The sequence below is a fragment of the Scardinius erythrophthalmus genome (assembly GCF_964197995.2).
Source record: "Scardinius erythrophthalmus genome assembly, chromosome: 14".
Classification (NCBI taxonomy): domain Eukaryota; kingdom Metazoa; phylum Chordata; class Actinopteri; order Cypriniformes; family Leuciscidae; genus Scardinius; species Scardinius erythrophthalmus.
Genome location: NC_138234.1, coordinates 7,517,171 through 7,530,206, shown reverse-complemented (window position 1 = coordinate 7,530,206; position 13,036 = coordinate 7,517,171). Strand labels below are relative to the sequence as shown.

At 37.4% G+C, this 13,036-nt stretch overlaps 1 protein-coding gene across 1 annotated transcript; it reads left to right on the top strand.

Annotated features, from left to right (window-relative positions):
* The first annotated feature begins 737 nt into the window (after nt 1-737).
* LOC308702305 (uncharacterized protein) lies at nt 738-12,312 on the top strand. Its single transcript, XM_081385041.1, has 7 exons — nt 738-816; nt 3,974-4,297; nt 5,664-5,752; nt 5,849-5,951; nt 7,684-7,815; nt 9,514-9,855; nt 11,792-12,312. Exons 2-7 carry the CDS (start codon nt 4,006-4,008, stop codon nt 11,869-11,871), a joined length of 1,038 nt encoding a protein of 345 aa, XP_081241167.1. The 5' UTR covers nt 738-816; nt 3,974-4,005; the 3' UTR covers nt 11,872-12,312.
* Nucleotides 12,313-13,036: the final 724 nt, after the last annotated feature.

Sequence of the window (13,036 nt, the reverse complement as noted above, 5' to 3'; positions counted from 1 at the left end):
GCGCGTCATTGACAAAATGCGCAACCAGATGTTCGAATAGTTCGAATATATGTGTTTTTTTAGAGAGAATATTCGAACGTCATTTTTGAGCAATTTTGACAGCCCTATATGACAGTGGAAACACATCAAGCATTGAAGCATTAAAGGAAGGAGATATGCCTTTTTATGTTGCACTTTAAGTTGTTTTTCATTAATTATGTTAAAAGAAGATATTATGCCTTGTACACTTTAAGTTGATTTTATATATTTTAATTTAATAATTTAAAAGTGTTAATAAACAAAAAAAAAAAGTTTTTTTTGCTGATCCGAAAAATGATCCGATCCGTGACTCTGATCCGAGAAACGATCCGAACCGTGAGTTTTTTGATCCGTTGCACCCCTACAGAAATGTCTAAAGCTATGTTCACACTGTCAGTCCAAATCCGATTTGTATCCGTGTGTATCCGCCTGGAATCTGATCTAATGACTGTTCACAATTGTGTATCGCTAGCCTGGGAAAACCCAGACAAACTTCCAGCAAATTTAGATTTGCTCTGCAAGTAGTCTGGCAAAGAGCTCATTCAAGCCGATTTCTAATCCGTCCAAATCGCGGCACCAATCAGAAACGTTGAGGCAGGCTTTACACGATGACGATCGCTCTGATTGGTTTTAGGTCTAGCCTATCCAATTGCGCCCAGAGGCGTTTGAGCAACGTCTGTTGGTGAAGCGCACCAACTTTTAAATGCATTATTATATTCAAATTGCAAACACATGAGAACAGTTTCCATGAAAGACCCACTGGCAGATTAACGTGCGACTACATTTCTCTCCGAAACGGTAGGAAATTAAATTCGATTTGATAGAGTACATACTTTTATGGCGTAGTGTAACTTAGACGAATTGGGATGCAGCATGGCTTTACACAATGACGATCGCTCTGATTGGTTTTAGGTCTATCCAATTTCGCCCAGAGGCATTTGACCGACATTCGTTGGTGACCCCCCTTTGGAAATGAGTTATTAATGAAGCTTTAACTGACCATAACTCAGTTACTACTGAAAATGGTCTGGTTTTAACCAGGATAGTGTATCGTAGACAGAAACGTAGAAGGCTGTTCCTCCCGTACTTTGTTAATAAAACATCATTTGTCATTTTCTGCATATCGGGCACTTTACAACAACACAGCTTTCCTAATACAGCGCAGGGCTCGACATAACACTTGTCCGGGGCAAGTGGATTTTTTAAAGGGGCAAGTGAAAACATTTTTACCTTGCCTGGACAAGTAGCCAGATTAAAACTTCAATAACAACAAAATAACCAGGGAATCACTAAAACAAGAGAATTCTCATTTTATTACATTTAGTGTAAGTGGCAATTGATATGTGTTAGTACATAAACTAGCCTATGTACTGACGGTAACAAGGTTTTCTGTTGAGGCTAAATGTGTTTATTGAATAAGGTCATTTCACCCAAATGCAATCAACATCGTTTCAATGTTAGGTAAGCAAACATCGGCATCGGAGATCAACGTTGTTTCATTGCCACGAGAAAGATAATTTCTACATTGATTCTGTCAGTTTGCTGCCGGGGTCACACAGTCTCCCGAGGAGGAATCGAAACAAATGAGAGCAGCACAAACAAACTCAGTTAACATACTACGGCAAAAATCCAAAATGTGTAGTTTTTATGTTTATAACATATGACACTACCAAGAGTGAATACCATCACGATTAAAAATGTGACACTGATTTTATAAAACAGTTCAATAAACAAGTAGTTAATGTTAATTTCACACATACAGCGGGGGAAATAAGTCACCATTTTTCTCAGTAAATATATTTCCAAAGGTGCTATTGACATGAAATATTCACCAGATGTTGATAACAACCCAAGGAATCAGTACATACAAAGAAACCAAAACAAATAAGCTCAGAAATTAAGTTATGTGTAATAATGTGAAATGACACAGGGAAAAAGTATTGAACACATGAAGAAAGGGAGGTGCGAAAAGGCATGGAAAGCCAAGACAACAGCTTAAAACTATTAGTAATTGCCAAGGTGTCACACAAGACACATCTCATGATGGGTAAAAGCAAAGAGCTGTCTCAAGACCTTCGCAACCTAATTGTTGCAACACATAATGATGGCATTGGTTATAGGCGCCATTCTAAGCTTCTGAATGGTCCAGTGAGCACTGTTGGGACCATAATACGGAAGTGGAATGACAATAATTTCACCATAAATTTGCCTCGACCAGTGCTCCTCGCAAGATTTCTGACAGAGGAGTGAAAAGAATAATCAGAAGAGTTGTCCAAGAGCCAAGGGCCACTTGTGGAGAGCTTCAAATAGACCTGCAGATAGCAGGTACTGTGTTCTCAAAGAAAACAGCAAGTAATGCACTCCACCGCCATGGCCTGTATGCACGCTCACCACGCAAGACTCCATTACTGAAAACAAGTAATAAAAACTCGGTGAGTGTTTTAGCGCAATTTTCTGACCTCATGGGATCACAACACTAAGAGATAGTAAATCTTTTCCTGGATTGTTTTTGTGCGTTCCCGAGATTAGACCTTCCTTAACATAATGCCGAAAACCCGAAGTCTCTAGGTGGTCTGGTTGAGGAGTAGATAGAAGTGCAAGATTGGTGCGCACAGACGCACAGAACAGAAGTTAACAATTACAGAGTGAATTACATTAAGTCAGAACAGAGTTAACAATCGCAATTTGTCCGGTGGAAAATTGCGCTAAAAAAGCATGTTGAAGATTGTTTAAAGTTTGCTGCACAACATTTGGAAAAGCCAGGGAAATACTGAGAGAATTTAGTGTATAATTTAGTGTTAATTCAGTGCACATTACCCTAAAAACGCCATACACCTTGGTGTTGGCTCTTGGACAACTCTTCTGATTATTCTTTTCACTCCTCTGTCAGAAATCTTGCGAGGAGCACTGGTCGAGGCATATTTATGGTGAAATGATTGTCTTTCCACTTCCGTATTATGGTCCTAACAGTGCTCACTGGACCATTCAGAAGCTTAGAATGGCGCCTATAACCAATGCCATCATTATGTGATGGAACAATTAGGTTGCGAAGGTCTTGAGACAGCTCTTTGCTTTCACCCATCATGAGATGTGTCTTGTGTGACACCTTGGCAATGAGACCTTTTTGATTCCTTTTTGATTCTGATTCCTTGGGTTGTTATCAACATCTGGTGAAAATTTCATGTCAATAGCACCTTTGGAAATATATTTACCGAGAAAAATGGTGACGTGTTCAATACTTATTTCCCCGCTGTATTAGACACAATATTGTCTGTTTTGCTCTATATTAGAAGTGGAAATAGTTCCAAACAAAGATCACAGCATTTTGAACTAATCAGTCAAGTGAAGTAATTCAATGAACCATTCATAAACAATTACCCAATTCAGAGGCTGCACCCTTCGAAGGGCACATTTGAAGACCTAATAACCCAATTAAAATTAATCTCAGTTTATTGCCTAAAACGTAATTATAGCAATATGTCTACACAAAAGAGAGTCCTGCCTAGGTTCTGCCCCGGTACAGTTTGGGTCAAGCCATTGGGTTGTCTGGTTTGAGGAGAAAGAGATTTAATGGTGTTGCAATAAACTCGTTTAGAATCGGTAGAAAGGGGCGTTTCATTCCTGCCCATGTAGAGATTGAGTATTTAAGCTGTTTATCCAGTTTGGTTTTATATCCATTGGTAAATTAGAACAAAGTGTGATGAAAACGAAAATAAAAATATAACAAAAAAAACCCACACGAGATTCGTTTTTTAATGTTCATGAGAAGGGATGTATATTTTTTAGTAGTATGGGATACAGTTGTACTCACTCGGAGAGATTCCATGTAGGCTACCGTCCGACTAGACAGAATATCAATGTTGGTACTTGCCAACCCTTTAAATTGTATGAAGTTTCATGAAGTTGTTTAGACAGAAATGATCTCCATTTGAGAAACTGTTTGTTTGTTCCTCAGGTGTGTTTGGTGCTGAAGACGCAGTGTCGGTGATGGAGGGAGATTCTGTCACTCTAAACACTGATACTGAAATACAGAAAGATGATCTGATACTGTGGACGTTTGGACCTGACAACACTCGTATAGCTCAGATCAACAAAATGATCAATATGGTCTCATTATACAGTAATGCTCTTGATGGGAGATTCAGAGACAGACTGCATCTGGATGATCAGACTGGAGATCTTACAATCAGAAACATCAAAACTGAACACTCTGGACTTTATGAGCTACAGATCGCTGGCGAAAAGGAGGTCATCAAAAAAATCAGTATTATTGTTTCTGGTGAGTAGTTAAAATATATGCATTTGGTTTGATTTCATTGCTTTGCAAAAAAGTGACATTAAGTTAAAACTAACTAACTTTATAGTACATACAGTATATAATATAATAAATTAAATATATAACTTTAGTTCCAAAATTAAACGTCGCATAATTAAGGTGCAACAAGATTTATTATTGGTATAACAAATTAAAGTCTAAAAGTTTTTAAAAGGCCACGCGCATCAATTGTCGGGGTCCAAGCACAAATGGCTTGTGTAGACGATACAGTTATTCATTGGCCTTGTCTCTTTTCAAACATTAGTCTTTGAGAGTCTCAGTATGGAAGTATTATTCTATATACTAGATTACAATAGAGAATATTGTCTCTTCATTTTAATTGGACAGCAATGCATTCAGTCATGTCTAGCAACTTGACACAGTATGAATACGATATGTAAAAATAAAAGTAATTTGGAGATCACAGATTTCTTTGCAAACTGATTAGACTTTAATTAAATTAGACATTAAAATGTATGAAACTATAATGTATGTTATGCATAACCAGTCTTTTGAGCCATTTTACACAGATTTTGTCTGATATATATTGATGATATTTAAAACAACTCTGCATGTTTACTCAGAATGTCCTGTTATGAATTTGAATATGTGCATCAAGTTTCATTAATTTTGGACATTGCGTTCAGCAGAAATAGATCGATTTGTGTAAATGGGCATTACCAGACCCATAATGAACTTATATCATGGCATTGCTTTGGCAAATCAAAATGATTTTTTTAACTATTTGTTCCCTGACCCTGACTCTCTTTCTACTTAAAACTATGGAAGCCCATTTCTGCCACATAAGAAAAAAAAAATGTTTTGATAAAATCATAATTATGGCATTAAAAAAAGTCATAATTAACTAAATGTATTGAACTTCAAAAGGTAGGAATCAGGTTAGGAATCAAATTAGCAAGCACAACTATTGTAATTTTTTGTTGGACAATATCCCTGGCTTCATTGTTTCACTGTGATGATATGTAACATTAACTATTTACAACTCATTCAATTCCTACATTATTCTTCTCATTGAATATCCTGTCTCACTCATCTTTTCTGCCACATGATGGAAGTAAAATGTGTTTGCTTGTTGACTTTAAGAAGTTTGTTATTAAAATCTACCATTCAAGAGCCAATAATATAATATTTCACATTGACACTTACCCAGATTTTCCTCTTTTGCAGTAGAAATTGCACTTTTATAGATTGCAAGTTAAACTTCTTCAAACTACTTCATCAAGGTGGCTCTATTTAGAGAAATATTTATATAAAGGATGATTCACCTGTAATTGTAATCATTCTTCGTTTATTCTCTCATGTTTTCCAGCTCGTCTGCCTGTTCCTGTCATCAACAGAGACTGTTCATCATCATCATCATCATCTTCATGTTCATTGGTGTGTTCATCAGTGGTGAATGTGAGTCATGTGACTCTCTCCTGGTACGCAGGAATCAGTGTATTGTCCAGCATCAGTGCGTCTGATCTCAGCATCAGTCTCTCTCTACCTCTGGAGGTGGAATATCAGGATAAAAACACCTACAGCTGTGTGCTGAACAATCCCATCAGCAACCAGACCACACATCTGGACATCAACACACTCTGTCACACATGTTCAGGTACCACAGCGCTGATTTGTTCTGCTCTGCATTATTGATACTGTAAAGCCCACCCATTAGCCCAATGAAGGAATCCAACGGTGTGGGCGAAGGTGTAATGTGTGTGTGTCTTTTCAGCGCTCCATTGAAGTTAGCCAGTTCTGAAATAGTCAGAGGATACAGTGCAAACTATTTTACCCTAAGCGGCCGCTCACTGCTGACAAAAGGTGTCATTTTTTTAATAGTCGCAAGATGCACCATGCTAAGTCAGTGATCGGAAGGTCTCCTTAATGATGTGCTCCATACTCCATTCATAGTGCCTTCGGTTTGATCTATCCTGGACAGAGATTTGAGGAAACACCAGACTACACATTAATCCATACTAGAAAAATGATTTCAGAATAATGCAGAATAAAGCAAATATAACATTTTATTTGTCAGGTAAAATTGTAGCATGCCAATTACACAAGTAAATGATTAAAAGCCAATTCAGAAATAATAAATACATGATGACATCAATTATTCAAAGATGACTCTAAGAGTAAGCAATGCATTCCTGACAGAGACACACAGTATAAGACTTGAGAAAACACTGACACACACTGTATGGGGGATGTTCCTGGTTACAGATTCCCAAAGTCTGCTCTGCTTTTAGAGTTGTTTTGGGTCAATTCAAGTACCCCAGGGGGTAACACCTAGCCTGGCTCCGACCCTCCTGCGTACTTCCGCTCAATTTTATTTCCCTTCAGTACTACGTCTGGGATTGTGGTGTATTCTTTGGTTTTCATTTTTTTGGCGGCCCAATCAGCGAACAGAGGGAGCGGCTGAGAGTGATGACGTTGATGTCGTGCGTTAGTTTGAGTTGTAGTTCAGTAATGGCAGCGGAGAAAGATGTGAGCAAAGCCATTCGGTCCGTTATGGCAACACTGACGAATATCCAGAAGTTAAAGCCGGAGCAAGAACAATCTTTGCTGAGTTTTGTTGGTGGCCATGATGTTGTGGCCCTCCTCCCCACGGGGTTCGTCACGACCATACGTTAGCGATTGGTTATGGCAGATCCAGAGTGACTCTGGGCAGATCCAATAGTTTTAAACTTCAACAGAGTATCCGCCTACAAGGAAGTTAACGCTTGTCAATGGAGAGAGGCCAGACTCTCTGTACAAATGAAATGTACGAGAGTCTGGTAGAACCAGGCTAGGTAACATCTGGGTTTGAGGAGAATTATCAGATATCTTGAAGAGACGCAACCCAAAGAGGAGAACAGGATTCTCCTAAGTTTTCATTCTTTCTCATAATAGCAATGACTGCAATTAAATTAAGACCATTTTACCAATCGCACTGAGACATTTAAAATGATACCAAACATGAAAAGGAAAAACAATAGATTCACAAGATACATCATATGTGATATATAGACATTCTTAGTGAACTTTAAGTGACTTGACTAACGGGGAATATGAAGGGAGGAGGGAGAGGGGGATGCAGAGATAAGGAAGGAGATAAGTTTGGGCAGGACAATGTCCTGTGCTCTTTCTTTGTGATCTTCTGTCCAGGGTGCGTTTTATTGCTTTATTGCAGGATGAGTTTTATATCAGCTTTTGTCTTAGCAGGAAAATCAGTTCTTACAATACCTCTCGACTTTATTTCCAGTTCTCAAGTGTCCCATAATTACAATGTCAACATTTTTGTAATCTCACCAGTTTTATACTCACAAGTTTTGCGTGTTAACTCTCTCTAATGCATTATATTACAGTGGACGAGTCGACAGAAGGAGGTTTATCATCCAGTTATATAGTGCTGATCTGTGTTTTTGTTGGAGTAATTGTTTTAGCTGTTGTTGGAATATTCATCATCCGCAGGAAATATAGAAATACAGATCACATGGGTAAGTTTGATCTAGAGTTAAAAAATAGAAAATATGAGCTTTATATATATATATGTATACACATTACTCAGCTCAGTGTCTTGCCCACGAGTTTGGCCTGATTAAGCAAAAGGTAAAATAAATGTTTTATATATATATATATATATATATATATATATATATATATATATATATATATATATATATATATATATATATATACACTCACCTAAAGGATTATTAGGAACACCTGTTCAATTTCTCATTAATGCAATTATCTAATCAACCAATCACATGGCAGTTGCTTCAATGCATTTAGGGGTATGGTCCTGGGCCGGGTTTCCCGATAACGATGTATCTTAGCTCTTAAGAGCGCTTTCTACGTGCAAGGTTACGAACGCTCGCAGCAATTCCACGAGTGTTTCCCAAAAATGCACTTAACATGAACGCGCGAGAACGCGCTCTACGTGCTACTTAAGAGTCGCTGTCCATTCTCGAAGTGCTGAAATATAACCTTTGGAATCGTATTCTAAATGTTTAACCTAATAATTGTCATCTGTTGTGGATTAGCAATCAAGACAAGTATATATAAAGCACCTACAGGCGGAGGCACTGACAAAATGGCTGAAAAAAACAAACAAAAAAACAAAAACAAGAAAAGATACTTTTCAAAAAGATGAAATTAATGTCCTTTTAGAGGAGATAGAGCGAAACAAAGATGTAATTTTTAACAGATTTAAAGGATTTTTTTTGTTCATTCATTTAATTTTGATTAAAATTATTAGATTAAATTATTTCTATTTTTTGTTTTGTTTTCTGACCTTTTTAATTATTTAATTTATACATTAATTTAACCAACAACAAAAAAGAGTAATAAAGTGTACAATAAAGTACAATCAAAACCTTATATTATAATCACATTGCATTTGAATAAAGTTAAAGGTGTAATCTGCCGGTTGTCCTGCAGGTGTCCTCATAAATCTGTCTTCTTACGATGCACTTGGGGATGTACGATTACTCCAGAGCACTCGTAGATCTACGAAGATTTTCAAGTGCTACTTAAGCTACGATGCTTTTGGGAAACAGACCGTAATATTAAGATCAGTCGTACGATCGTTTTTACGATCAACTTAGGCTTACGATGCTTTTGGGAAACGCAGCCCTGGTCAAGACAATCTCCTGAACTCCAAACTGAATGTCAGAATGGGAAAGAAATGTGATTTAAGCAATTTTGAGCGTGGTTCACTGTACTAAAATGGCCCCCACAGTCACCAGATCTCAACCCAATAGAGCATCTTTGGGATGTGGTGGAACGGGAGCTTCGTGCCCTGGATGTGCATCCCACAAATCTCCATCAACTGCAAGATGCTATCCTATCAATATGGGCCAACATGTCTAAAGAATGCTTTCAGCACCTTGTTGAATCAATGCCACGTAGAATTAAGGCAGTTCTGAAGGCGAAAGGGGGTCAAACACAGTATTAGTATGGTGTTCCTAATAATCCTTTAGGTGAGTGTATATATATATATATATATATATATATATATATATATATATATATATATATAAAAAAACATTTTTACTTGCATTTTGTTTAATCAGACCAAACTCGTGGGCAAGACACTGAGCTGAGTAATGGTAAGATACTGTATCTGAGTCTATTCTGTTATTAAACACCACTACAATGTTTAATCTCTACCTCCATTCCCGTTTGTTCAGCAGACGAGGTTGTTGCTGAGAAAGTTGAAATGAAGACCGTGTCGGTGACGGTGGGAGAGTCCGTCACTCTAAACACTGGCCTCACTGAAATACAGAGCTGTGATGTGTTACAGTGGAGGTTTGGAGAATCAGGCACAGATCAAACTAATCCTTTTAAAGTCATCACCAGACTGAATGAACTGAACAATAGCGGTTGTCACAATCATGATGACCGAGTTCACCTGGATCGCAAAACTGGATATCTCACCATCAATGACATCAGACCTACAGACTTTGGCATTTATAAACTCAATATCACCAGGAATGGGAGAAGTATGATCTCAAAGACATTTCTTGTCCAAGGTGAGTAGCTCAAACCTGTCAGTGTAATAGTTTTTAAAGTCCCTATGAAATCAAAATTAAAGTTTTTTGGGCTTTCAGTATGAATATGTTAGCCTTACTGTTATCTATAAGCTAGTGTGCTCCAATGACAAAATTCACATTTAGATTATATAAGCATTTAAAACTAAGTCTGCCAATATGGATCTCTGATTTTGATGACATCACTCTGCACTTCATCTTCTCATCAGATTTTCCATCCAATTCTCTAGAATCTGAAGCTCCGATTTTATATATATATATATATAATTATTATACATTATAAATAGATGCTGAAATCGGTCACTTGTTAAAACAGTTATTATTTTCTACATGGTGAATGGCACATAGGGCACTATATAGGGGAGGGTTTCTCAAACTCGGTCCTGGGGGGCCACTGTCCTGCACAGTTTAGCTCCAACCCTGATCAAACACTCCAGGGCCGAGTTTGAGAAACCCTGATATAGGGGATAGGCAACGATTCAGACAGCGTAATATGCTTTCCATTGGGGCGAAGGAAGTCTGGTTTCACATTAGTGTCACGCGAACCGCCACAGCTCCAGTCCAGAGACAAAACAGCAGCAGATCATAAGATTTAGTCGACGTAGACTACAAAAAAAATCGGACCCATTTGAATTCTGCACAGAATGCTGTATTTTAAAACAAAATGGAGGAGAAACAGTTCGACAGACTCAGCACTGACGAATAGAAGAGATAACACCAAATAAACACCAACATAAATTACACACTCTTCAATCTACACATCCTCAGTATGATTATGATCACTGTTTTGTTTTAAAGGAGAACTCGGCAACTCTAGCGAACTCTAGTCACTTCTTCGCTGATTTTCCCTTTTGTTGTCGCATGTTTTCCCCACGAGCTCCCCCTACAGCTGTGGTGGGGCGTATATTTCACAACACGGTCGTAAAAAACTCACTTGCGGCGTCCTCCTCCCCCTCTCTACCGCTGCTCATGTGCGTTTGTTTTGATCGGAGCAAGCCAACTGTATCGTGTGGAGCTATGTCTACCGAGGTGGGTAATCTGGTAATACATCATACATGCGTGTGTGTTTATGTTGAATTGCCGTAAAGCGATTCGTGTTTCACGCTCGCTCTCGTTCTCGCTTCTCACGAGACTTCCAATTTCTATTTTGCCGGGACGGTAGTCCCCAAGTTGCAAGGTTGTTTTTCCGCCTGGGAACGCTGGGGGGAGCGGGGAAAGTCACCAATATCACCAGAACAGGTTGTTTAACCATCCAAATGATTTCTAGACAGTTTTATTAAGTTAAAAAAGTTACCAAGTTCTCCTTTAATAAGAGTTTCACATTAAATCTAAAAGGGGAATCTAGACTGCCATAAGCTGTGAAATGCGGCTTTACCTAGCTCAACAGCTCTGACCGACTCGTGATATAAACGACACGCTATTGGCTATTTAAAAAAGGGGAGGAGCTGTTCGATATGTCCTGCCCTGTCTTCCTGTTTAAGTGGGAATTACGTCAACACAATGAATAATGCTGTGCATTTCAAGGCACTTCAGTGGGAATTAAAGTGCTTATAGACACTATGTGAACAAGTTTCAACAAGTAATACATTTTTACTGGATTTATTGGCTAAATTTGGCATACAGTTCATATATTGCATTCAAATTTTATTTAATAATATAGTGCTGGAGACGAAAATGCAATGCTTTTTTACTTTCATTAATCCTTTCAATATCTATTGGCAGAATCAATTTCCAAATATTAGCTAAACATTAAAAACCCTGATCTAAATGATTGTTCTTTGTTCTAATCTCTTTTTGTTCTGTATTTCTCCCTTCTTGTATATTTTAGGGTATATATTTGGGTAACGGTCACATCCACACTAGATGTAGATGGAGCTAAAACTTTAATTTTACTGAACCTTTCTATCCTACCTTACAGATTCCTTAGAAAGAGAAGATGTGTCAGAGACAAACTCACTGTTGAAGGATGGACAGATCTCTGAAAGCTCTTGTCTATAGCAACATTATCCCTGAATGCTTTGGCAAATGTGTTTGAAATGATTCTGCACGCCTGTGAAAAGTATATTGACAAAGGGCTTCTTTAAACTTCAAACTAACATTTTTTTGTGTGTGGTTATTTTAAAGTTGATGGAACATGTTTCCATTAACTGTGATCTTGTCTGTTATGCAGATATTAATGTCATGTATTGTTCATGTCTGTTACATTATATAGAGTCAGTTTCGCTGTTTTGATCAGTGTTAATATGAACTGAACAAAACAGGTGTTTGAGCGTTTTCTGTCCTCTAGTGGACAATCAATATGATACAGTTATATTATTTGAATGAGAAACTATAGTTTTCGCCTGAAACTAAGCCTAATTTAAAACAAAACATGTTTTATTTTTAAATATATTTTTTTGGCTATACATTTTTAATTTTAATAAAAAACTTGTCTTAAGTAATGATGTCAACTGTCTAATTAATTGTGTTGGTAACAACATTTTCATACTCATATAATTTGCAGCATAATTCCTTCATGATATAAATGTTACAATTTAACTTTTTTTAGGATTTTACTGTAGCCCATTTAATTGTTTTCCATTAAAATTATTAGCTTTCATTTTTTTAAGTGTTGAAGACATTAGTTTGAATTTGAACTTTGGTGGAGCTTACATTTTCTAACACACCCATTCACAGCGTCAAATGTCAAAACGTCTGATAGTTGTTGTTATCTACTTCCGGTGTGGGAAATCAAATCTGATCCATTTAAATCCCAATGAATGATGAACTTGCTTCCTCATTTTTACGTAACGTGGTAACTCGCTTAGAAAAGAAGAATGACGGTAATCGTCGCTGTCAGCTCGTTTAAAAACCCGATGACATCGAACAGTCTGACACACAATGGAAAACTTTCATAACTACAATGGACTTTGTTTACTAATTTTTTACTCACACGTACAGTGACACAGGTCAGGGGATCTCTGGATAATCCGTAATTCGTTTGTAATTATAAAACGAAAATACCGTTTTTCTGTTTTTTGTTTCAAAACGAAAAACCAAATAACCGTTTTTGGTGTCAGAATCAAAAAACGAAAAACCAATTAAAAACGGCCCGTTTTTCGTTTTTTGGCGATCATTTTATCGTTATTCCTTTTAGAACAAAGAATGAAGAGAGTCTTTGAAC